The sequence below is a fragment of the Cannabis sativa genome, chromosome 5 (assembly GCF_029168945.1).
Source record: "Cannabis sativa cultivar Pink pepper isolate KNU-18-1 chromosome 5, ASM2916894v1, whole genome shotgun sequence".
In the NCBI taxonomy this organism is placed as follows: domain Eukaryota; kingdom Viridiplantae; phylum Streptophyta; class Magnoliopsida; order Rosales; family Cannabaceae; genus Cannabis; species Cannabis sativa.
In genome coordinates this window covers 76685609-76711195 of record NC_083605.1, presented here as the reverse complement: position 1 = coordinate 76711195, position 25587 = coordinate 76685609, and the positions used below count along the sequence as shown (strand labels likewise).

The following is a 25587-nucleotide window of genomic DNA, read 5'->3' as shown; positions in this document are numbered from 1 at the left end:
CCAATTAATTCCCAAGCGCTCTTACATCTTGAACAAGTTACTAAATCAATAACCTTTTTTTTTTTTTATACTGAGCTTTGGCAACAGGCAAAGCTTGTTTAATTTGTTGTTAAAGAAATAAAACAATAATAATTTATTTTATTTTGCTTTTACTTATGTGAAAACAATATTTTTGTTAATAAATATTAAAAAGTAACCAATTGAATTGAATTTGAGTTATTATACGGATTAAATCTAAAATATAAATTTTTTACTTAATGCGAATGCATGCACAAACGAATTAAGTTAGATTAACACCCCTAATCTACACATACTTACTCATAGTAAAATTTATCAACTACACAAAAAATTGTACCAAAAAACATTTCTGAAGTTTAAACCCAATTTTTTTCTCAATGCCCCTATATTATTAGATTCATTACTTGAACTAATTAAATCCTTTAAGTGGAAATTACCAACTATAATGAATGATTTATCTACTTATTTTCTTCTTTCACATTTTTGGGTTGTCATTTATCTGGCCGATGGACTAGGCCCATTTATGTACGATGGAAGCCCAATCATATGTGCAGACATCTTCCAATATTCAAAGAGGAAGCCCCATTCAGGCCCATCAAAAGATTTCAGCCCCAATTTTTTTCATCAATAGATTTTATTTAATTCTAAAAAAAAATAATAAAAATTATTACGTGTTGTCATTTTTGACTTTCATGATTTCTATTCCTACTACCATTAATATACTATCAAACCCTTACAAATATCCCGAAAATTAAAAAATAAAAATAAAAAATAAATTATGTAATCTCGCCTATAATTTTAAATAGGTGTGTAACATGTTAGTCTAACTCATATTTTTCATGTTTTTTAAAATATGAATTCTGTTGTATCATGCCATAAAAAAATAAGTCATGCCAAGTCGTGCAACAATTTTATAGGATAGACCCGACATGATTCACAAATCTAGTAATTTCGTACCATACTCAAATTCGCATAGTTGTTTATTTGAGTCGGCTTATTTTTCTTAAATAGACCAACTTATTTTTTTCTATACGTGCTCAAATTAGTAATGTATAGTTTTACATTTTTATTATATATTGATGAGTTAAATACTACTAATATATGTGTATTTTATATGTGTATTTTATAGCATTAATTAATTTTACATATTTTTTCAATAATTACACATAATTATAATTTGAATATTATTATCATTTTGATTAATAAATAAATATTTATTATTATTATTAAATTATTGGACATTTTAATATATTATGCTTTCGAGCTAATTCATTATGTATTGTATTGTATTTAAGTTTATATTTTTTTTTCACTTGTCGTGCCTAAGTTATACTTTTTTTTTATATTTCATGCTTATGCTTCTCGAGTTCATGTCAATTTTATGTGGTATCAAAAAACTTAACCTATATTTAGACTACTAATCAGGCCGAATCATAGCAATAGTACATATATTTTTTTTTTATTGAATGGGATTATAATATATATAAATTTGAGTAAATAAATAATTGTATGTATTTATTTATTATTTGCCAACTCAACACTATTTATTTCAGATTTAGATCCATCCCTTAACAAGACAAACAACACCGTTGGCCATAGAAACACTTCCTAATAATAATTAACAATAAATTTTATAAATTTGAATTTATCTATATGGAGAATTATGATTTAATTATAGTTGGAAATACATACACATTATTATTATTACTATTTTAAAATAATAATAATAATAATAATAATAATAATAATTATTATTATAGTACAATCCTATTCTTACATCTTCTACTTCTCTATAGATATACTGTATATTTATTTATTTAATTTTTAATTATATTTATTAGAAACCAAACAAAATAAAGACTTTTATTAAGTTAGTATTTTAATACTATCTTATTTTATTTAACATTTATAAATCGATTCTTTGCTCTCTTTATTTATTTATTTTTCTTAATTTCAAAAATAAAAAAAAAAAAAAAAGAACACAATGGAGGTGTTGGTGGGTGGGTAGTGCGAAATCGAGGGCTGTCTTCTTTCATGGGCTACGACACACTCTCTCTCCTCCTTCTTCATCTCTCTCTACCTCTGCATCTCCGATCCTTGATCTCTAAGGTAATTTTGCTTCAATTGTTTCTGAATTTTGATTTTAATCAAATAATGCTTTCGAAATCGACCCCAACAATTTCCACTTGTTTTTTTTTTTGCTTCAACAGCCCTAGATCTTCACCATTGTCGCGCTTAATCTCTTTGATTTAAGTTTAGGACCTTGCCTTGCTGCTTTGCTGTACCGATTTTGGTGGATTTTTACCTGGATCTTGACATTTTTTTTATTTCTTCACCAAGCTTCGTTTTTTGCCGCGTCGGAAGTAGTTTGCTTTGGGGTTTTGAATTCTGTGAGATCGGAAAAGGGAAAAAGGATCGTAGGGTGATTTTAGTTAGTTAGGTCGATGGCTTCTAATCCTCCTCCATTCGAGGTGGAGGATCAGACGGATGAGGATTTCTTCGATAAATTGGTGGACGATGATTTTGGTCCCTCGGAATCATCTGCCCCAAAATTCCCCGAGGGTAATGATTCCGACGATGCTAAGGCGTTTGCTAATCTTAGCATTGCGGATGAATCTCCTGCATTGGAGGATTTTAGCGGTGAAGGTATGGTGGATGAACTGAAAACTGAAGACGGTGCTGCCCAAGTAGATGCTGCAGATGGGTCTGGGATAATTTGCGAAAAGAGTGTTGTTGAAGTTAATGCGAAAGATGGGAATTCTGGTGTATCGGCGAACTCAGCTTTAGATGCGGTTCCCGAGCCTAAAAATGATGGGACAGGATCTGAATTGAGGTTAGAATCCATGAGCAATGAGTCCGGCAGTGGAGGGTTTAAGGTGGTGGGGTGGAGTTCGTTCCATGCTGATTCTGCTCAGAATGGTGGTCATGGGTTTGGATCCTACTCCGACTTTTTTAGTGAATTGGATGCAGGTGTTTCTGGGGAAGTTCCTGGAAAAGCTGGTGAAGATTTGACCACTCAAGCAAATATGTTCCCTTCCCATGAAGAGCATAGGGATGAAAGCTTGAACAATATGGTTAATTACACACAACATCAGGAAAGTCAAAATTTTGTTGCTCCAGTAGAGCAGCAAAATACAAATGTGCAGGATGTAAATACCAGTCAATACTGGGAAAATCTTTATCCGGGGTGGAAGTACGACTCAAATACTGGGCAATGGTACCAAGTGGATGTTGTTGATCCTACAGCTCAAGCTCAAGGTAGCTTTGGAACGAATTCTGCTGTCAGTGACTGGACTGCTGTTTCTGAAGTTAAAACTGAGATTTCATATTTGCAGCAAACGCCTCACTCTCCTATGGGAACTGTTGCTAAAACCAATACTCATATGCAGCTACAGTCTAATTCTTTTATGGGAGTTTCTGCTGAAACAAATGCCTATATGCAGCAGCAAACATCTAATTCTGCTGTGGGAACTGCTGCTGAAACCAATTCTTATGTGCAGCAAACATCCAACTCTGTTGTGGGACCTGCTACTGAAACCAGTACAAGTCACAGTGTGTCCGACTGGAATCAACCGTCCCAAGCAAGCAATGGGTATCCTGAACATATGATTTTTGATCCCCAGTATCCTGGTTGGTATTACGACACAATCGCCCAAGAGTGGCGAACTCTGGATTCTTACACTTCGACTGTTCAACCAGCAGTTCAGGATCAAAATGGGGTTGTTTCAAGTAATATATATTCTCAGAACAAAAGTAGTTCCTTTGAAGAGTACAGGCAGGATGACAATCATGGGTCAAGAGGCCTTGGTGGCCAAGGTCAAGAAGGTGGATGGGGTGGATCTTATAATAATAGTAATCAAAACAATCTGAACTTGTGGCAAGCTGAAGTACCTAAGAGTGCAGCCTCAACAGCATTTGGTGGAAATCAGCAACTGGATAGTAAATATGATGGTTCACAATTTTATACAAATGAAAATCCGCAGGCATCTTTGAGTTCTTTTGGAGCAGTTCAATCGTACAATAGAGCTAATCAAGGGCACAATGAGACCAACGGGACTCTGGGATTCCAAGGCTTTAACCCTGTTACCCAGCCGTTTAATCAAGTAAATCTCAACGACCAAAATCATATCTCAAATGATTACTATAGCAGTCAGAAGCCTGTATCTCAACAATCATTTCCTGGTGGCAATCAGTTACCTTATAATCCTAGTGTTGGAAGGTCACCGGATGGACGTCCTCCACATGCTCTAGTAACTTTTGGGTTTGGAGGAAAACTCATAGTATTGAAGGATCATAGTAACGTTGGGAACTCATCTTATGGAAGCCAGGTAAGACAATGTAGCTTTTTTCCTTGCTTATTTAATTTTATTTGCTCAGTGTGCTTGGAAAATTAGTTTTTTTTTGCAGATAAGGGATTTCAGAGAAATGTATTATTTATCCATTTGACTGCATTAGGTTTTCATTCAGGAAATATTCTTCTTTGGATCTTATGATGTTACTTTGATGGACTTAAGCCTTAAATAGCATACATTTATGTCACAAGGGGCTTATCAATCATGTTTTCTGTTTGTTACATGTGTTAAGGGTCCTGTTGGAGGCATAGTTTCTGTTCTAAATATGCAAGAAGTTGTGACAGAGAACACCAATGTTTCAACCAGCAGTAGCTGTAATTACCTTCGTGCGTTGTGTCAACAGTCCTTTCCTGGTCCATTGGTTGGCGGCAATGTAGGAAGCAAAGAGTTGAATAAATGGATAGACGAGAGAATCACGAATTGTGAGTCATCTGACATAGATTTCAAGAAAGGTCAAATATTGAAGTTGCTACTCTCCTTGCTTAAGATAGCTTGCCAACATTATGGAAAACTTCGTTCTCCCTTTGGTTCTGAAGTTGCATTGAAAGTAAGTCACATACTTGCTTCCTGAACTTGCTGCTCATTTAGTTAGCTATCATTAACTTTTTTCTTTGATGGAATATTCTCATAGTGCACTTTATTTATATCACCAGTACTTGGTCTATTGCTTTAGAGTGTGATTAGAATGTATCATTATGCCATAGAAACACTTCGTTAATGGTTAGATCCAAACTTCAGCATAACTCTTCTTATTTGAATTTAAGTTTAGTCATCTTATCAACCGTAGAAGGGTGCTCCCTGCTTCATTCTAGAAACGTTTATGAATTCTACATTTGATAAGCCTTTATATTTGAATTCTCCGTAGGATAATGATACCCCAGAAGCAGCAGTTGCTAAACTTTTTGCTTCAGCAAAGGCGAGTGGAGCACAATTCACTGAGTATGGCGCTCTTAACTACTGTTTGCAGAAACTGCCTTCTGAAGCGGAACTACAGGTAAAATTTGCTTTCTCCTTTCCCATTTCCCCTTTATATCCGGCACTAAGATGAGTCCATGTTTCAGGCAACTGCTTCTGAAGTGCAAAATCTTCTAGTTTCTGGTAGAAAGAGAGAGGCTTTACAGTATGCACAAGAAGGTCAATTGTGGGGTCCTGCACTTGTTCTTGCTTCACAACTCGGTGATCAGGTTTGTTATCCTTTTTATTTATCCATTTCAAACATTATTCAGGTGATTGCATGTGCTGTGTGTTATGCTGTTATTTTTTTTTAAACTACTTTAATTAATTTTGGTGGGAACACCTTGTTATGACCACTCCAGTTCTATGTTGATACTATCAAACAAATGGCTTTCCGACAATTGGCTGCGGGATCTCCTCTGCGGACTCTATGCCTGCTTATTGCAGGGCAACCAGCTGAAGTGTTTTCTGTAAATGCTGTTGCTGATGGCAGTGTTCCGGGTTCTGTTACAATGTTTCAACAGCCTGCACAGGTGAGATTTTGATTTAGGAAGAGCTCTTTTGGCTGGTTTGGGCTAAAACATCATGTGAGATACTTTTGCCTACAGTTTTTCTTTGATCCTCTTGTTTTTTTTTTCTTCGCTCTACTAGTAATTATAATAATAAAACATCGTGTATTTAGCTGATTTTGAATTAGTTAATGAATTAATTGTCTGGATTAAAGATTGCTAAAGCTGGTGAGATAACAATTACCAAGATTTGCGAATTTAATGTGGATTGGGATTTTTGAAATCAATAGCGTTCACGGCAGTCAATGCAAATTTGGAAACTTTTACTATTTTTCTGGGTTTGACAATAGTATGATTTTTCCAACAGTTTGGCACCAGTGGTATGCTTGATGACTGGGAGGAGAATCTAGCAGTAATTACTGCAAACAGAACAAAAGATGATGAGTTGGTAATCATCCATCTTGGAGACTGCCTGTGGAAAGAAAAGAGTGAGGTATGATATGTATCGAGTACCTTATCTTCTTTAAAGCTTTGTGGAAGATTGTGCTTTTCATGATCTAACACAAGGGATGTTTCAGATTACTGGAGCACATATCTGCTATATAGTTGCGGAAGCAAATTTTGAGTCATACTCAGACAGTGCAAGACTCTGTCTGATTGGAGCAGATCACTGGAAATTTCCTAGGACCTATGCTAGTCCAGAGGCTATTCAGGTTCTTTATTACCTAGTTTTCTTTTCCAGATATTTTTGTAAACTTCTATATGTCATGCTTTCAACTTATCATCCAAACCTTACTAGTTATGCTGAACATGAAGTTACTCCCTCTTAATATCCTATTTTTGCTAGGTTAGAAGTATTATTTCTCTCAGTCATTTGTACTTTATGCAGGATATCTTACATCACTCGTTTTCTCTATTTAGTTTTTCTCTTTTTATTACCTGGGCTTCGATTGTCGTTGTTGCCAATCACATGCTATCTCGTTCTCATATGCCTAACTTTTCATTTTTGATATGTTTATGTAATTGGTTCTCCGTCCATGTTGTGTTTTTGCTGATTGTTACTGATTTGATGTTTGGGCAGAGGACTGAGTTATACGAATACTCAAAGGTGCTTGGGAATTCTCAGTTTATTTTGCTACCATTTCAACCATATAAATTAGTCTATGCTCACATGCTTGCTGAAGTGGGAAAGGTTTCAGATTCTTTGAAGTAAGTACATCTCTCTCTCTCTCTCTCTCACTATATATATTTCTATAAATATCTTACCATGATATGATTGTTTTCAGATACTGTCAAGCAATATTGAAGTCTCTGAAAACTGGTAGAGCACCTGAAGTAGAAACTTGGAAACAATTAGTATTATCACTTGAAGACAGGATTAGAACCCATCAACAGGTATAGTTTGGTTCTGATAACTTTTATCTTTATCGTTATTTGATTGATTATTAGTTTGAACGCTCTTTATGAAATTCTTTTTTCAGGGAGGATTTACTTCAAATTTGGCTCCTACAAAATTAGTTGGAAAGTTGCTGAACTTTTTCGATAGTACTGCACATCGTGTTGTTGGAGGTTTGCCGCCACCTGCACCGTCTACATCACATGGAAGTATCCACAGTAATGAACATTTGCACCAGCAGCAGATGGCTCCTAGAGTATCGGGTAGTCAATCAACAATGGCTATGTCATCTTTAATGCCTTCTGCTTCAATGGAGCCCATCAGTGAGTGGGCTGCTGATGGCAATAAAATGTCAATGCATAATAGAAGTGTTTCAGAGCCAGACTTTGGTAGAACTCCAAGACAAGTGTGTACTTATTCTTCAGTTTCATTCTTCAATGCTATTTGTTTCAATAAAACCTGTATTTTATGTGTGTGAACATTTTTTATGTGGTTTCTATAAAAAGGGATCTGATCCATTATATGATCAGGATGACTCATCAAAGGAAGGAACCTCAGCTGATTCTCGAGGAAAAGGATCAGTCTCCGGGGGGACATCTCGCATGTCACGTTTCGGTTTTGGGTCAGTGTTGCTGCAAAAAACAATGGGCCTAGTTTTAAGGCCCCGCTCTGGTCGTCAGGTAGTCTATAATTATTGGTTTTAGGCTTCCTGTGATTATGAGTATTGATATCCTTAATGCACATTTTAAAATGTTTTGTGTTGCTACTGAAGGCTAAATTAGGTGAACAGAACAAGTTCTACTATGATGAAAAGCTGAAGAGATGGGTTGAAGAAGGTGTTGAGGCCCCTGCTGAGGAAGCTGCTCTGCCACCTCCTCCAACAATGTCCACCTTCCAGAATGGAATGTCAGATTACAGTATGCAATCTACGTTGAAGAGTGATGCAACTTCTCTTGGAGGTAGCCCTGATCCAAAAAGTTCAACTCCAGAATATTCTTCAGGGATCCCACCTATTCCACCCACTTCAAATCAATTCTCAGCACGTGGGCGGGTGGGTGTTCGGTCAAGGTAAACACCAATTATTTTCCCCTTATAAAATGTGGGTTGCATGTTGTCACAACTGACCATTTCAAAAGATATGTAATAAGCTTTTCCTGTCTATGAAAATCATATTGCAAAATATGTTTATGAAACTCCTCTCCCTATCGAAATGCCTTTTCATCTTCTTCACGATTGCAGGTACGTTGACACTTTTAACCAGGGTGGCGGTAGGCCAGCAAATTTATTTCATTCGCCCTCTGTACCATCTGTTAAGCCAGCTGTTGCTGCCAATGCAAAGTTTTTCATTCCTACCCCTGCCTCGGGAGAACAGTCAATGGAGGCTATAGCAGAAAGTGTGCAGGAAGACGTGCCAACAGTGGGGACACATGAAGAAGCTTCCACATCTACCGGGAATGCAGCATTCCAGGTTCCCCCACCGTCAGCATCCATGCAAAGGTTCCCAAGCATGGGTAACATTCCAGGCCAGCGAGTTATGACAAATAGCAATGGCTCCCTTTCTTCACTCTCGCGAAGAACGGCTTCATGGAGTGGAAGTTTTAACGATTCATTCAGCTCTCCAAAAGAGACGGAAGTAAAACCTTTAGGAGCAGTGTCGTCGGGCATGCCTCCAACTATGTTTTCGCCCACTGACCCATCATCTATGATGCGTGCACAGATGAATGGTGGCAATTTTGCTGATGAACTCCAGGAAGTGGAGCTTTGAGAGCCAAGTAGTAAAGCAAAGATGTACATATTGAGTTTTGTTCCTCGTGATCAAATACAAAAATAGTTGGGGGATGGGTGTTTCATGTTCCTGCCATTGCATCCCTCAGAAAATCAAAGTGGTGGGTATGATACGGTACGGTATATGGTACGAGTTAGAATTTGAGATTATACAAAAAGTAAATGGAATGTTTTCCTTTGCCTTATGCCTCCTTAAATCTGCCATGAATTCTGAAGTTGGGTGCAATTCTAAGTACTACTACTATTATTATTATTATTATTATTAACTACCCTGGGAATCACCATCATCTGAGGCTTAAGGAGCTGGTTCCATGTGGGCAACACACCTCTGTACAGTTCATTTATTCATTTGTTGGAAGAAGAAACCAAAAAAAAAGGAAAGACCCTTTTGAGGTGTAGTCCAAAGGGATTCTCCATAGATCTCTCAAGGGGAGATGAGATGATAGTGTATTGAATTTAGACAAAGGAAAGAAAAAAAAAATGAAAAACACAAACGAATAAAATTCTATGCTTGTGCCTTTCCAATCCTTTTCAAATGCAGTTATGAAATTGAATCAATTGTTAAAACTATTTATCCCATTTTTTTTGCTTTAAAATGTTACTAATATATTTTTGTGATAATGTGAATTTCCAACTCACTTTGCTTTTCAATTTTTGTATTTTTATGAAGACAGATGAAACATGCAATATAATTTTAAAGAGTCTGCACTCTGCAATGCACTCAAATTTCTCTTATTAATTCCAATGGATTTGAATTTAAAGATATTACAAACAAAAAATAGTAAATTCTCTTGGACCATCCTTAAATGGCTTTATAGCTATGTGCGGCTTCTAAATAAATTAATGTGTTGTAGTTGAGGCTGAAACTAAAGCTGAGCTTTTAACAAAACTTGATGAGACTTAAAACTCGGCCGAACCAGGTGTCCGGGGAAAAGGAATAGCATCTCTTATATTTTCTACACCAGTTGCAAATTGTACAAGCCTTTCAAAACCCAAGCCAAAACCAGCATGAGGAACTGAAAAAACAAAATACAAAACCATACATCATGTACACAAAAAGGCTTAACTATGAAATCAGAAACTAGTTATATATAACATCTTCAATATGAATTTCGAATGTAATTCTTTATCTTTAAAAATGTTACAAGAGAAAAAGAATTCTCACCTGAACCATATCGGCGCAAATCTAAATACCACCAGTAGCTGTCCTTATTTAACTTCAATTGATCCAACCGATCTTCCAGATATTCAAGCCGTTCTTCTCTCTGGCTTCCACCAATAAGTTCACCGACCTATACGAACAATGTTTTGAAAGAAACAGCATTCTAATCTTCTCTAATAGCTTTTCACTAGTGAATAAACATGTGCACTGCACTAAACTCAGAATTGAATATGATAAAAATTGATATTAAAAGGCTTGAAGTTACCCGAGGAACCAATACATCCATAGCTGCCACAGTCTTCCCATCATCATTTTGCCGCATATAGAATGCTTTAATCTCCTGAAATAGTTATAATGTATAACTTAGTAGATTTTCCAAATAAGGAAAAAAAATACCAATAGCAATACAATTTTAAACCTCAAAGTGAAAAAGAGAAAGAGCAGCATACCTTTGGATAGTCCCTGATTATTACAGGGCATCCATTGAATGCCTCTTCAGTTATATAGCGTTCGTGCTCACTCTGCAAGTCACACCCCCACTTCACCTAATTTAACAAGGAAAAAAATAACAAATCAAACTACAAAGATGAGTACATAAAACAATAGTTTCAATGCAAAGAAGAAGTTCAAATAGCATTTAGTAGTACCGGGAATTCAAATTTCTTCTTTGATTTTAGAAGAAGTTCAATTGCATTAGTATACGTCAATTGTACAAATTCTTTCTGAGCAACATCCTGTTGACACCAAGATAATAAAAAGAGGAGAAAATGAGAAACAAAACAAAACAAAACATAAAGCAAGATCATTTGATCAAATACAAAGAGAAATGAGTAAGAAGGTTAAGTTACACAAAGAGCTCATACACTCAATCGATCAATTATGCCCTTCTCAATCCAAGTATTGAAAAAATCCATGTCCTCCTTGCAATTTTCGAGAACATATTTCACCTTTAAACAAAGAAGCAGATATCACAAAATAGATACAGAATGATAAAATTGAACTCTTAAGTAGGCCATTCTTTCTGCACAATTTTGTTCACCCAAATCTAGAAGATGAAATGTAAAAAGTTAAGGAAGGTAACATACGACATACTGTAGATAGGCAGTTGCACAAGCCATATCATCATTCAGATCAGCAAATGCAAGTTCAGGTTCAATCATCTTTCACCAAAGGGAAACAAATGAAATTTTAAGGTACATGATTCAGAATAGAAAGTGTTTAAGAAATTTTGAAGAAGAGATGTACAAGAAATTACATAAACAAACCCTTACCCAAAATTCAGCCAAGTGCCTAGAAGTGTTTGAATTTTCAGCTCGGAATGTGGGGCCAAATGTGTACACCTGTGAGAAACTGTTTTATTACATCTTGTTTTGGTACAACGCTTTATCTAAGATAATAATTAGGACATGACTAAAAGATGTACATCTGAAAGAGCAGTAGCATAGGTTTCAGCATTAAGCTGACCAGACACAGTCAAGAATGCTGGTTTCCCAAAGAAATCCTGCCACATAGATAAAAAGAATTGAAATAAAGATTAGCATGGAGCTCTCTCGTCGGAATGACACAATGTACACACAAAATGCTGCGATCTTTATGAATAGAAAAACTAGGCTTGTTTATTTTCTATTTTAAAATTTCTAAGCGGAGACAAAGGCAGTGAAAAAAGAAATGGAAAAGCACATGACTCACTTGGGACCAATCAATCAAACCATCCTTTGTTTTTGGAATGCAATCCACGAGAGAATCAACTTCTCCAGAGCTTTGCATCTGTTGATAGAGGAAAGATTAATCTAACAAATGCATAAAACTTAATAGAGTAATTAAGAAAATGCAGGAAACTATATCAAGAATAAATGACAACGTTAGGTATCATAAATAAGTACATAATTCAGCCATGGAGCATACCAAAGTAGTCACACAAAACTGTTCACCTGCACCTTCACAATCTGAAGCAGTAATAATAGGACTTGAGATCCAAACAAATCCATTTTCTTGGAAAAATTTGTGTGTAGCATAGGCCAAAGCATTCCTCACTCTTGCAACCTGAAAGCAATGGAACAGATAAGATTACTAAAGTCGTATATAGTTTTTAGAGAAAAAATGCAGATAAAAGCTTGCGTATTGATCGTTCGATGCACCATATAAATACCAAGCAAAAACAGAGACTATAAATATTACTCCAAGTGTTAGTACAGAAAATTGTATGGACACAGAGCTAAGAAGCGAAACCTTACCGCACCAAAAGTGTTTGTTCTTGGACGAAGATGAGCTTTGGTTCTCAAAAATTCTTTGCTTACCCTTTTCTTTTGAATGGGAAAAGAGGGATCACTTTTACCAACCTATAAGACAGGTTCATATCTCAATGTTCAGTCTTTACAGAATCAAACTTCTTAAGTTAGACACATAATACTCTGTGTTCATCTTCATAGAATATACAAGAATTCATTGAAATGCAACAACAAAAGGTAACACCTTAGAGTTGTTGAACTATGCATTCGAGTTAAGTGAGATGAAAATGTGTATAAAACTAAAATAATAAACAAAGCCAGAAAGAGAACAATTGGTAGAAATACTAACCACGACAATCTTATTAACCTTCAACTCCACCTTTTGTTTAGATCCCTGACTTTTCACCACAATCCCTTGCACCCATATTGAGGCACCAGTTGTAACTGACCCAGATTCTACCTATTCATAGTATGCTCCAAAAGCTTGAATAATCATTGAACAAAAAATCAAAACAACTCTGAAAAAAAAAAGAAAAAAAAAGACAATCCTTTGTGGTTCAATTGATTAACACATACCTGATCATAACCATCAGCATCAGAACCCATAACACATTGCATATTTGAGAGACAAGAACCATCATTAACCTAAAACCCAATACAAAAGCTTCAATCTTTAGTTTACATTAATTAAAAAAAAAAGGAAAGATTTTCAATAAATTATCACACAAATTTGAATTGTTTACATCAATGAAAGTGACAGAGCTCTGAACACGAACAGTCCGAACCCACCCCTTCACTACCAGAGTTTGTCCCAATCGCTCCAACCCCTCATCGGGTCCGCCTTTAATATCCGCAATCCTCAGCTTCTTCCTGAAATCTCCAACGCTCTCGGACCTCCAGTTCTCAGCGATTTCCGGCTTAGTTTTCTCGCCGCCGGAGACTAGAGAGCAGAAGCAAGTCCGAGCTGGGGAAGATGGGGAAATGCGCCGAAACAGTGGCGGGAAACAGAGAGGTCGAGCCCTGGGAAGAGAAGAGTAGAATGAGAGAATTCGGAGAGCTGAATAGGGTTTGAACCCAACAGCAACACAAGCCGCCATCGCCGCCAAAGCTCACAGCCACCGGATTGGGATGACACAGTACTCTCTCTCTCTCTGCTCCAGTTATTTTCTTTCCTATTTTTTAAAAAGATCCATTTTTTATGAAAAATAATTACACTTTAAAGTAATTTTTTTTTTACTACTATTACAACTATTTGAATAAGGGAAATTTGATATTATATGCTTAAAATTAATTTATCCACTAAAAATATGCTAGTATATTTTGCATCATGCAAAATATACTCACACTATTTTTCTATCCAATTTTACCCTTAAACAAATAAAAATTAAACATCCATGTCTCTCTCTCTTTCTCCGGCGTTAATCCCGACCTAGAACTCCTACCGTCGAACACACAGACCCAGAACTTCAGTCGCAAGGCCTCGCCGTCATCTTCTCTCACGGCCTCTCTTGTTTTCTGCATTTTTTTCTTCTGGTTTACCAGTTTTTTGCGATATTTAGCGATATTTAGCGATGTATTTGCAATGATAGAACAAATCTGAGGTCAGGGATGAAGTTTAGTGATGATTTGCGATATTTAGCGATATTTTGCGATGTTTCGCGATGATATTCGCGATGTGTTTCGCGATATAGTGAATTGGAGATGTTTTTCACGATTTTGCGATGTTTCGCGACATGTTCGCGACATCTAGCGATATTTCACGACATCGTCAAAAATCAGAAAAAAAAAATGTAGAAAACAAGCGCTGTTGTGAATTAAAGACATTTAGAGATGTTTCATGATTTTGCGATGTTTCGCGACATTTAGCGATGTTTCGCGACATCGTCAAAAACCAGAAAAAAAAAATGCAGAAAACAAGCGAATGGGTTTCGCCGGAAGTGGTGCGGTGGTCGTGGGTTGTCGGGGGCTTCTCGTGGATGGTCCGGTGGGGTTTTGTTGGGAATGGGTTTGGAGAGTTAGAGAAAGAGAGAGAAAAACGAGAGAGTTAGAGAGAGTGGGGGTTTGAAATGAGGAGGGTATTGTTGGGATTAAAGATATTTGGAGGGTATTATTTTTACATTTTTTTAAGAAGCATATAAAAACAATTTATGCTTTTTTTTAAGTATATAATGTCAAATTTCCCTTTGAATAATTCCCCAAAGAATATTTTTTTTTTTTGGAATAAACTTAGCAACTTTATTAACTAGCAATCCTTAATAACAATAGAACGCATTTTGTTACAATAATTATCCAATTGAAGCACACGACCGGGAGAGAAACAAGAATTCTTGACTAAAACATGAGTCAGCTTGTTTGCAGATCGTTTGACAAAACACAACTCAACATTATTTAAAGATAAGAGAAGAGTACGAACATCATGAACTAATAGACCAAAAAAGGATGACAACATAAACTGACTATCAGTTTCTAAAATCAATTATCCCCACAAATGACAGTCAATTCAGCTTAAAGCTTCTTTTATGTTAACAAATTCATCTATTTCAGGTTACACCTGCCATTTCGGCATAAAAATCCCTGCCATTTTCTCTGCTGCCTCCATTCGCTAATAATTACTCGACGTCATGGACACCCGAACGAATCCAGAACCAAGAACCAATAACTAACGCCAAAAACCAATAAACCAAAACCAATGAGAGAAACTATAGAACCATGTCAAAAGACAAGACTAATAAAAAAACCTAATTAGTTTCAACACATGAAACTAAAAATTTTGACCCCATAAAAATGCTAATAGGAATTAACCTCATAACAGTAAAAAAATAAAAAATAAAAAATAATTAAAAAAAAGAGTAATTTAAAACAAAAGAACGACAACCAATCGTTCACTGTAAAGCAACCAATTGTTGACTGTAACTCACGGAAACAATAAACTAAAGCCAATTGTTCAATAAAAGAACTAAAGCCAACTAATAACTCATGGAAATAGAAAACTAAAACCAACCAATCGTTGACTGTAACTCACGAAAACAGGTTGAACCAATCTTTTACTGTTTTGATTAACGACACGAAACCGAACCGCAGGACGAAAACAACTTGAACCAATCTTTTACTCTCTTTAATCAACGACATAGAACAATGGTTGAAATCGCAGGAGCCTTCACACCGCTGTCATTGAAGTTTGCGAGAGGGAAGAAACTCGCCACCGTCGTCTGCGATTGGGAGTTCGTGCACCGCTGGCGTCTACAAACGGGGAAGAGCTTACACCGCCGTCGTCTGCGAATGGGGAGGCGCCGTCATCGTCAGATCGTCTAGGTGGCTGGGCTAAAGCGTAGGACGATACCCTAGAACGTGACTCTCTCCAACACGCGTATTCTCTCTCTTCCGTATTACTCGCTAATCGTCGTGCGTTTTTTTATTTTTTATTTTTACGTAGAAGGAAATATAGAAATATAATTTTTTTGTACCAAATAAATATTAATTAATATATATAAAAATTGAATCTTTATTCCATATATATTTTTTGTAAAATTCCACAATACATCTTTGAAAAAATCCACAAATACACCTTTATTTATTTTAGTATTTAAATAATTTTTTGGTCAAATTTTTTCAGGTTATAGTTTTTGAAAATAATTTATAAAATGTTGAGAAATTTAGAAAAATTTAATACGCTGAAAACAAGTTTCAAACAATGTATTACGCGTATGACTATTTTATATTATACACATGTGAAATAAGATATTTGAATATTGCTTTTTTATATTTTAAATTATTTCAAATTTTTTAAAATTTTATATAATATCTTAAATAATTATAACATATATTGTTTATATTGAAAATTTGAGTATTTAAAAAAATTACATACTTTCACCAAAATTTTATATTGAAAAAATGATATTTACTATTTTTTTTATCACTATTACCAAATAAATATTATTAATAATAAAAACTGCATCTTTATTCAAGATATTTTTTATAGGAAAAAATTAAAAAGATAAAAACCCCAAAATAAGATATCTTTTAATACTTAGATCTAATGACTAATATTAGAGTAACCATCAAAATGGATAAAAAAATAGTAATCATTAATAATTATGATGGTAGCAGATAAATATATATGAGAAATGTTATATCAGTATTAAATCTTATTTATTTTACTTTAATAAATAGTATAAAAATTTATAGGGCTAAATTTGATTGTGCTACTAAGCACCATAAATTCTTGTACATATATTGCATTGCAGCAGACCAAAGATTATAGAGGTGAATTTCGAAGTCAAGAAGAAGCGTGGAGTAATTGAGTGGTAGCATTAAGAGTAGGAAGCTTTACTTTCTGTGGGTGGCCATTAACATAAGACATGTTTGGACAAAACACTATATGCATAGTCTGTTCATTTGATGAGTCGCTTTGCAGTTTATACAGATGCTGTCCTGCACCATATCCCCCAAGCAGTTGGTACGACCTCTCCGATTGATCCATCCTAACACACATATCATCACTGCCTGTACTTCAAACAAACACACAAAAATTACATAATACTTCATATAACAATTAATAAAGATGTTTAAGTACAATTCATATAACTCACAAGCAGCTAATTCAATCTGGGTCTGGTATATAAAATCAAGAACTGTAGATATTTCCTGTTCAAACTGATGAAAAGCTCCATTCTTGAAGTTCATCTTTCTCAGCTTACTAAGTCCTTCTCCCAACTCCATCATTGCTCCTTTATGATTCTTAAAACCAAATTATATATATATAAATCAGAGACGGTAGTAAAGGGAAAAAACAGTTTGTGGTTATTAGTTGTTGAAATTACCTGATTAAACAGATGATGGAATCCCACAGCGCATTGAAGAATACCATGGATGAGAGTTCTAGAGGGCTCTTCAGCTCTGTTCCATAAAGTTTCAAGTAAATCATGGCACCTGTAATATTCTCTTTCGTTGAAAAGCTCTACTGCCTCGTCGAAGCTGCAATTCTCGGCATCTTCTTCATCGTGGTCGTTCGAAGGAGAGAATCGGTAGAAAGTGCGGAAAGAATCTGAACAAGTAGGGAGTTTTAGTGTATTGTATTGGGAAGGAGTGAATTGAATTTTCAGACGGGGAGAAACGTAAGAAAAAGAAGAAGAAAATACGTTGGGACGATGGAATGAGCGATTGAGAGAGGAAAGGGAGATGTCCAGTCTGAGAGAAGATGGAGAAGCCATGGATGGTTGCTATGTGGTGAGACTTCTCTCTCTTACTATTTTGTTTTTTTTCTCAAAGGCAAAAAAAAATATATTCTTTAGGATTTATCTATATTACCCAACTAAATATTAATGGGAAAAAAGATATTTTTATTAATGATAAATCTCTTTATTTAAATTTCAGTAATAAATAAGAAAAAAGAAAAGCGGGACCATAAAAAAGTGTTCATATATATCTCTCTCTCTATATATATATCACCGCGTAACAGAACAGAGCTAATTCTCATAATTCCCTTAGCTAAGGCGGTAAATCCAATCCCCATCCCTCTGAGTTGTATCGTATAACCATGGCAACCACCAACCACGATGATTTAGATGAACTCCTCGATAGTAAGTCAAAAAGCTCCAAACTTTTTCTTATGGGTTCTCTTCCTTTTCAATTTTCAATTCATTTTTATGTAAATAATTATATCATTACCAGGTGCTCTCGATGATTTCCAAACTCTCAACCTCAGTACCAAGTCAAGTCCAGCTTCCACCATTGCAAGGTTAGTAATTTACTTTCTAAACAATGAAAAAGACCGAGAATTGATGTCAATTTCTGATTATTTTTTGTTAATTTATGGTATAGAAGTAATGAAAGTAGAGATAACGCACAAAAGACTGTTCCGTTGGGTAGTGGGGTTCAAGGATTGGGGTTGGGTTTGCCTGACCTCAAGGCCAAGAAAAAGGGCAAACAAAAGGCTTCAAAGGAATCCCATGTAGCAGATGCCCTTGATAAACTTAGAGCTGAAACTAGAGAGGCTGTTAAGGGTCTGGAATCTGTCACCACAGCTGCCAGGCCACCTGTTCCAGACTTGGGTAATGATGCTATGATGGAAGATTGGGTTAAGCAGTTTGAGGAGCTTGCTGGCTCACAGGTACTCCTCTTATTCAATCATTTTGTCATTGGATTTTTCTTTTTTGCTCTTCAAAATTATTCTTGGTTTTTAATTGAATATGATAGTGCTTGATTTTGCCCATTTGCTTAATTATTCTAAATTAGGGTTTCATTATCATTGCTTTAGTCCTTTAGTATTCTATCTAGAGTATGATTCATTTTGCCCAATTCATTTGTTATGATGTCATATTAGGTAGTTTTCATTACAACAATGATGTGTTCTTTTAATGCAAATTTTTATTTGAACAGTAGTGGAATGCTTTCCTTACAGAAATTTGAAGTTTTTAAGATTCAGTTGTGGAAATTGTATTATATGTTTGTTTGGGGTGCTCCTACTGAATCAGTTTTACCCAATTACTATGCAAAATAGTTTTTTCATATGTCAATTTCTGTTTGGACCTAAAATTGAGATTAATTGATCATAAATTTAGGCTGATATATATATCTTTAGAATTGCTTCTCACTAAAAAGTTTATCCTTTAACACCCTTGAATTGAATCCCTCTTTTCAGTCTCATCTTTAGATTTGTTTGTGGGAAAAACATCAAAGTTTATCCTTTTACATTTGAACACTACATAGCTGAATATTACAAGGTTGATTCATGGTATGGCAGTAATCAAACTTTGATAAAATACTTATCATTCTCAGCAAATGAGAATCATCATTGAGGCACGGTCATCAATATCGTCAATATTCTTTCTTCTTCTTTTCTGTTTTTGTTTTTTCAAAGCAATTTTCATCGTTTGGCCATGCTGCTCATTATTATTTATGCATATCGCCTTTGACTTTCTCTTCGATGATTTCTATTGTGTTTTTTCATTAATTCTCTTTTCCTTTCTGCATAGGACATGGAATCTATCATGGAGAACATGATGCAACAACTTTTGTCAAAGGAGATTCTTCATGAACCCATGAAGGAAATTGGAGAAAGATACCCAAAGTGGTTGGCTGAGCATGAAGCGAGTTTGAGCAAAGAAGAATACGAACGTTACTCCCACCAATATGGACTGATAAAAGATCTTAATGAAGTGTATGAAAAAGATTCCAATAATTTCAGTAAGATTGTTGAGCTTATGCAGAAAATGCAGGAGTGTGGTCAACCACCCAATGATATAATGCATGAGCTGGCTCCTGATTTTGATCTAGCTACTCTTGGCCAACTGTAAGTATTCTAATATTTTTCAACTTAAAATCTCATCCACCAGTTTGCATTATTATTTTCTACATAGAATTCATGGAACTTACATAGGCATTAATTATTTTAAATTACTATTCACAAAATCGTTGGTAGGCTGATAACAATTCATGGGGTCAATCGTTGTTAAGAGCTTTCATTTTCTAGAGCTCTCAACAATTTACATAATTTTTTAGACAATAGTAGAAAGGTACATCCGTACATGATAATGACCCCATGTAGTAATAGCATATAAACAGTAGAAGGGTACATACAGGAGATTAGAATCAGAATTAGAGGGATCATGAGAATTCTATTGTAATTTATCAATAGCTCTTGGGAGAGTTTGAGGTCGCTTGAATACTTGTTCTTATTATTTTCTTCATTCATTATTAAACATCATGGCCTGCATAGCTATTTCTTTTCTTGTATTTCAATTTCAATATCTCTTCTATTGTACCGAGCACCAAGCTTAAGACATTTCTGTTTTCTGCAGATCACCAGAGATGCTAGAATCTCAGGGAAATTGTTGTATAATGTGAAAACATCACAGACCGGCCGGCAAAGCCTTATTCGCAGCAGCTGTAGTTGGTGGTTTCTGTCGGTCAAACCCAACCGGAGCATCCATGATTCATTACATCAAGTTTATAATAAAGTGGCGCTACCTAAACTAGAGTTGCATATATATTGTTCACCTTTCTTTTTCAAGTGTTTTATTTAGAAATTTAGTTGACCAAGAATTTGTCAACTTGGTATTTTCTCCTTCTCTCATCCCATCATCATCATGTAATTCTAATTTTAATCAGAGACAAATGATTTGGGGGAGTGAGTGAGTGGCATGAAAGAAAACCATGAAAAGAAAGAAAGTCCATATATATATATATGTGTTTTATTTATTTATTCAAGCCAGAAATACATAACATGATACAAGTTATTATATTATATTACACATGAAAAATTGAAAAGAATTGAATATAATTTTTGTGTACGGTAAATAATTAATGAAATAATTAAGCATCAGAGGGTGCAATCCAATGTCTGCCATTTACAAAACTCTTGACCAAAAAGCGATGAGCCGTATCAAAATCAAGCTCTCTGGCCCAAGATGTCCCATGCAGTGCTGTTACTCCTGGACCAGAACACTTGTACACTCCCAAAAGTACATTCCTGCAAATTTCAAATTCAACTTCATTATTATTAAAACAACAATCATAATTATTAGTGTTACTAAAACGGTGCTAATTAATTAATAGTCTTTTTCTATGCTTTCTACAAACAAAGGTAAAACCTTTTACTAGCTGTTGACTATTTGACACCACACGCAGAATCAAAATGATTTATATATACACATAATTACTTGACTTTAGAGGGTGTGAGGAGCCCACTTCCTTGGTTATTAGGCAACACCATATCCGTGTGAGAATGATTAACAATTTTTCTATATTATTTTTATATTAAGTCAAAAAATATAAACCTCGATATTAAATCATACTAATAATAACAGTTTAACACTTGTTGGTGTTCTCCTTAGCATCTCTCTTATCTTTAGTTAGTATTATAGTATTTGTTAGAGGTTTATTAAGGTGTATTAATTGTGTAAGTAGGTAATATATACTTACTTGCTGTTGTTGTTGTCACGATTGATGTTATCCCAGTCTTCCCATCCACCATGTGCAACCACGTCATCAAAGTAAGTAAAAGAGTAAACAATTCTAGCATATCTCCCCATGGCTCGTCCTATGTACAATGGACCCGTACCAGTCACTCTACACTTGACGAAAGCAAACCCTGTATTCTCGTACGGCGAGTTCCTGTAATGAGCCGCTATCGAACCGAACCGAGTGGCTATCGAGTGCAGCTCACACTCCTATAAACATATAAACACATTACACAACACATTCATTATAATTCATTCATGCATATATATAACACAGACGTCATGAAAAAGAAAACACTGTATAGTACTTACCAAAATATATATATAATATAGACAAATTAAAGTGAACGATTGTAGTACGTACTAAAAGGGTTATGCTCTTTTTTAATATATATATAAATAAGATTATTATATATTACTTTGTACATGGAGCGAGCGTTGCCGAAGATGAAATCAATGGAGCCTTGAATATAACACTGCTTAAAGTAATGGCGTCCAGCATCGTCCAACAAGGTATCCTGAGCCCCATAGAATCCACACCCTGAGAAGTACGCCTTGTCCCCTGATATTCTAAACGCCGCCGCCTGCCACCCTTGCATCCCCGGCAACGGAGCCGGCGCTGTATTCTACATTATGTAATATGTTATATATTATTATGTTGTGGTGGGTCATGGGTGGTTGTCCCACATCGAAAATACATTAAAGAATTTCATACCTTAAAGCTGATATTTCTTGCAGAAAAATAGTTAGCAAAAACAGTAACCGAAGCCGTTCTGTAAGTCCTAAGCTGTTGACCATTAGGACCAGGATCACAAGCTCTGTCGTGCCATTCAATCACTGTATTTTCTCTCCCTGCTCCTTGAAATGTTATGTACGGCTTTCTCACTGGAACCACCACCTTCTCTCTACATTAATATTAATTAAACAATCTCATTAATTAATTTAATTCAATTCATTCACATGAATTATAATTAATTAATTAATTTTTAATTACATGTAGTATCCTGGACTGATTAGTATGGTAATGCTAACTGTATTGTTCTCCGAAACCGAATCCACCGCCGCTTGAACCGACTTGAACTGAGCCGAGCCGCCCTTTACATCGACGGTGATGAGGCGGTGTCCGACGGGTCCAATCCACTTGTGCCTATGGCTCTTGCTCACAACACTTGCTTGTGTTGTAGTCCATAATGTGATCAGAATAATGAACACCATATTTAACCTGAAAGTACAACAACAACCCATAACAACATGCATTAAATGAAGATTAATTAATTAACTCACACAAATTATGAACAATTCAATAATAATAATAAAGTATAGAAAGAGTAAGAGAGAATAATGGAATTGTTGTCTTGAGCTGAAACTCTGAAGAGAGAGAGAGAGAGAGAGCTTTTCAATGATTTGGAGACACAATAACATTTGTGTATTTTGTGTATGTGTGTGTATATATAGTGTGTGTTACATGTGACAATCTTAATTAATTAAATATATTATTATGAAAATTGGGAAACAACTGGGTGTTTCTTCTCCAACGGTCATTTTTTTCTTCTTCTTGATGTATAGGTAGAGCTATATAGATAGAGTTGATGAGTCTTATTACTTACTACTCACACTATCTATTCATATATGTGGGTCAGTCAGTGCATATATATGTCATAAAGTTCTGCACGTGAATATACACACATGAAACTATCACTGGTAAGTAATGGTATCTTATAACTTATAGTAGTTGGCTGGCCAATGTGTGTGAATGGTACACCACTAACTTCTGTTTACTCAAATATATATTAATTGTCTTATCTACATATTGATTAATTTAACCTTAATGACATTATTATGTGTTCTTCTAGTTATGGTCCAAGCATGGTTCAATACCATTTTCTATTAATTATACATATGTTTAGTTTGTTTGTACCATTCATTGATACATTTCTTTCTTTCTTTCTTTCTGGTCCCCTATGTATAACATATTTTTTTATGAACGTTGGGACCTGAGCCACTTTTTCATCTCCCCAAATTGGACAAATACAACACAGCCAAACAATACACAACATACCAAAGTTTTCATATACCTAAACATAGATGGACGAAATTGCCCTTTTCATTCTTTATTATTGTTATTATTTTTTCATAGAGAATTGGGGGCTCGAATCACAAGGTGAACAAAAAGATACCCTTCTTTTTTGGCTTTGTCAGTAAGCCAGTGTCACTGTGCATATCATTACAGCAGAAAAAAACTAGGGTCCGTTATGTTGTCGTAAACCGAGGAGGGCCCTCATGTCTTTTTATCTTTTTAATTGGGAAATTTTATTTACACCCAAAAAGTTTTAAAGGAACTCATAATTTTTTTTTATATAAAATTTATATTTTTAATTATACTAATTTTTTTAACTTTTTCCTTTCAATTCATATTCTTAAAAAATATACCTATCAAACAAAAATAAAGTGTATTTTAAATATTATGACAAAAAAATTAAAATAAAAAATTATGTGAATTTTTTTTAGAAAAAAAAAAATACACATGAATTAAAAAAAAAATTATGAAAATGAAATCAAAATAAGTATTAAAATTAACATAAAATAATGTAAAGAAAAAAATTTAAAAAAATATTAAGAGTAATTTTTAAAAATTATTTAAGTTTATATTTTTTTTAAATAATGGGATGTATTTATAAGTTTAAGGGGTGCAAATAAAACTCCCCTTTTAATTTTAGAGTAATTAGTATTTTTGTCCCCTGAACTTTGACATACTATTGAAATTGTTAGATTTAAGGATTTTTATCTAATTTCATTTAATTTTACTATTTCAATGATTGTTTATGTACTATAACATGCTCCCTAGACTTTGATATCTATCAAATCTTACCCTTTACACTTTGACATATACTAAATTATGCCCCTTGAATTTTTATATATGTTAGACTTTTTTAATAAAATAAAAAAAAAAATCCTTAAATCGAATAATCACAATAGTTCAGAGAGTATTTATAACGACCTTAAAAGTTCAAGGGTATGATTTGGTACATGTCAAAGTTCAGGGAGCAAAAATCCTAATTAACTTTAATTTTAAATAGTAATAATATATAGGTAAATTAGTATTTTTAACTTAATAATTGTACTTTTATTGTTTTAACTATTACAATTTTTTTTAACTATTGAGATAGTTAGATTTAAGAATTTTTATTTAATTTCTTTTAATTTAATGATTGTCTATACATTAAATAATGCTTCTTAAACTTTAATATCTAGTAAATCATGTTTTTTAAACTTTAACATGTACCAAATCATATCCATTAAAACTTTGATTCATGTTACATTTTCTGTACTAATATTAAATAAAAATTCTTAAATCTAACCCAATAATCTTAAAACATACTTTAATAAAGTTCTAATTAGTACATATTTTATTCAACCTGATATATAATTAAAGAAGGTGACGCTGCTTGCTTCTTTTCCATTCCATATTGTGTCGTTTTACGTCTTGGTGTTGTCGTTTATTGTGTTTTTTGACAAGTGTGCAATGCAAATAATTATAACCCAATCAGCAGCTTCTTCTATTTTGTTTCCAGTGGGATTAGATATATAATAATACATTAATTTGATTTTCTTCACACACCATCATTATTATATATATTTATACTACTCTTGCAATATCATCTATCGTCAATTGCTAATCTTCTGTCTGTTTATATATATTCTTTATTTGTTTATTAAGTAAAGACTAATCATTGTTAATTACAAGATTGTCTTGTTGCCAAAACTATACGAGCAAGGAAAAAATGGTTCATGAAAAAAATTATAATTACTATTTCTCACTGTACAATAAAGAAAATAATAATTACTGTTTCTTCACAAAAAAAATTACTAGCAATTTCATATAACATCAAATATAGATTCTTAAATAAAAGCATAGTTTATTAATCTACGATCAACGGTTAATTTGATTACAACTTTTTATTACAATTTTTTTTTAATTTTTTTTATAAAGATAATGTTGTAATTATAATAAATATTATTATAAAAAAAATTAATTAAGATTTTTTCTCGCTAAACTTTAACATATATCAAATTATGTTTCTTGAACTTTTTTAGCCGTTAAAAATTTCCCAAAATTGTTAGATTTAAGAACTTTTGTCTAATTTCATTCAATTTTACTATTTCAGTGATTGTTTATGTGTTAAACAATGCTCCCCAGACTTTGATATCTACAAAATCATGCC

At 34.2% G+C, this 25587-nt stretch overlaps 5 protein-coding genes across 7 annotated transcripts; 2 read left to right on the top strand and 3 right to left on the bottom strand.

Annotated features, from left to right (window-relative positions):
- Nucleotides 1-1776: 1776 nt before the first annotated feature.
- On the top strand, nucleotides 1777-9665 carry LOC115716017 (protein transport protein SEC16B homolog). Its single transcript, XM_030644705.2, has 14 exons — nucleotides 1777-2127; nucleotides 2229-4346; nucleotides 4603-4917; nucleotides 5236-5364; nucleotides 5432-5554; nucleotides 5687-5857; nucleotides 6201-6326; nucleotides 6412-6546; nucleotides 6915-7042; nucleotides 7120-7228; nucleotides 7315-7635; nucleotides 7760-7909; nucleotides 8002-8297; nucleotides 8469-9665. Exons 2-14 carry the CDS (start codon nucleotides 2463-2465, stop codon nucleotides 8992-8994), a joined length of 4413 nt encoding a protein of 1470 aa, XP_030500565.2. The 5' UTR covers nucleotides 1777-2127; nucleotides 2229-2462; the 3' UTR covers nucleotides 8995-9665.
- Nucleotides 9666-9703: 38 nt separating this feature from the next.
- Nucleotides 9704-13609, bottom strand: LOC115716018 (asparagine--tRNA ligase, chloroplastic/mitochondrial). Its single transcript, XM_030644706.2, has 15 exons — nucleotides 13148-13609; nucleotides 12981-13049; nucleotides 12754-12864; nucleotides 12411-12515; nucleotides 12082-12219; nucleotides 11866-11943; nucleotides 11600-11677; nucleotides 11448-11516; nucleotides 11262-11336; nucleotides 11040-11123; nucleotides 10824-10910; nucleotides 10626-10721; nucleotides 10442-10516; nucleotides 10180-10306; nucleotides 9704-10030 (listed from the first exon to the last, which is right to left on the bottom strand). The coding sequence occupies exons 1-15, from the start codon at nucleotides 13499-13501 to the stop codon at nucleotides 9915-9917; spliced, it is 1662 nt and encodes a 553-aa protein (XP_030500566.2). The 5' UTR covers nucleotides 13502-13609; the 3' UTR covers nucleotides 9704-9914.
- A 2859-nt stretch (nucleotides 13610-16468) lies between these two features.
- Nucleotides 16469-17688, bottom strand: LOC115716252 (uncharacterized). Of its 2 annotated transcripts, none has more exons than XM_030645011.2 (3): nucleotides 17225-17688; nucleotides 16994-17141; nucleotides 16469-16907 (listed from the first exon to the last, which is right to left on the bottom strand). In XM_030645011.2, the coding sequence occupies exons 1-3, from the start codon at nucleotides 17612-17614 to the stop codon at nucleotides 16681-16683; spliced, it is 765 nt and encodes a 254-aa protein (XP_030500871.2). In that variant the 5' UTR covers nucleotides 17615-17688; the 3' UTR covers nucleotides 16469-16680. The 2 variants fall into 2 exon arrangements, with proteins under 2 accessions (XP_030500871.2, XP_060972235.1); XM_061116252.1 differs by having other exon boundaries at nucleotides 16469-16912; nucleotides 17225-17683.
- Nucleotides 17689-17742: 54 nt separating this feature from the next.
- On the top strand, nucleotides 17743-20607 carry LOC115716253 (peroxisome biogenesis protein 19-1). 2 transcript variants are annotated; one of them, XM_030645012.2, is made up of 5 exons: nucleotides 17743-17983; nucleotides 18075-18141; nucleotides 18225-18513; nucleotides 19379-19695; nucleotides 20204-20607. In XM_030645012.2, exons 1-5 carry the CDS (start codon nucleotides 17941-17943, stop codon nucleotides 20247-20249), a joined length of 762 nt encoding a protein of 253 aa, XP_030500872.2. In that variant the 5' UTR covers nucleotides 17743-17940; the 3' UTR covers nucleotides 20250-20607. The 2 variants fall into 2 exon arrangements, with proteins under 2 accessions (XP_030500872.2, XP_030500873.2); XM_030645013.2 differs by having other exon boundaries at nucleotides 17824-17983; nucleotides 18228-18513.
- Nucleotides 20566-22977, bottom strand: LOC115716251 (probable pectinesterase 68). The gene is made up of 5 exons (XM_030645010.2): nucleotides 22359-22977; nucleotides 22080-22269; nucleotides 21784-21990; nucleotides 21327-21574; nucleotides 20566-20874 (listed from the first exon to the last, which is right to left on the bottom strand). Exons 1-5 carry the CDS (start codon nucleotides 22619-22621, stop codon nucleotides 20718-20720), a joined length of 1065 nt encoding a protein of 354 aa, XP_030500870.1. The 5' UTR covers nucleotides 22622-22977; the 3' UTR covers nucleotides 20566-20717.
- Nucleotides 22978-25587: the final 2610 nt, after the last annotated feature.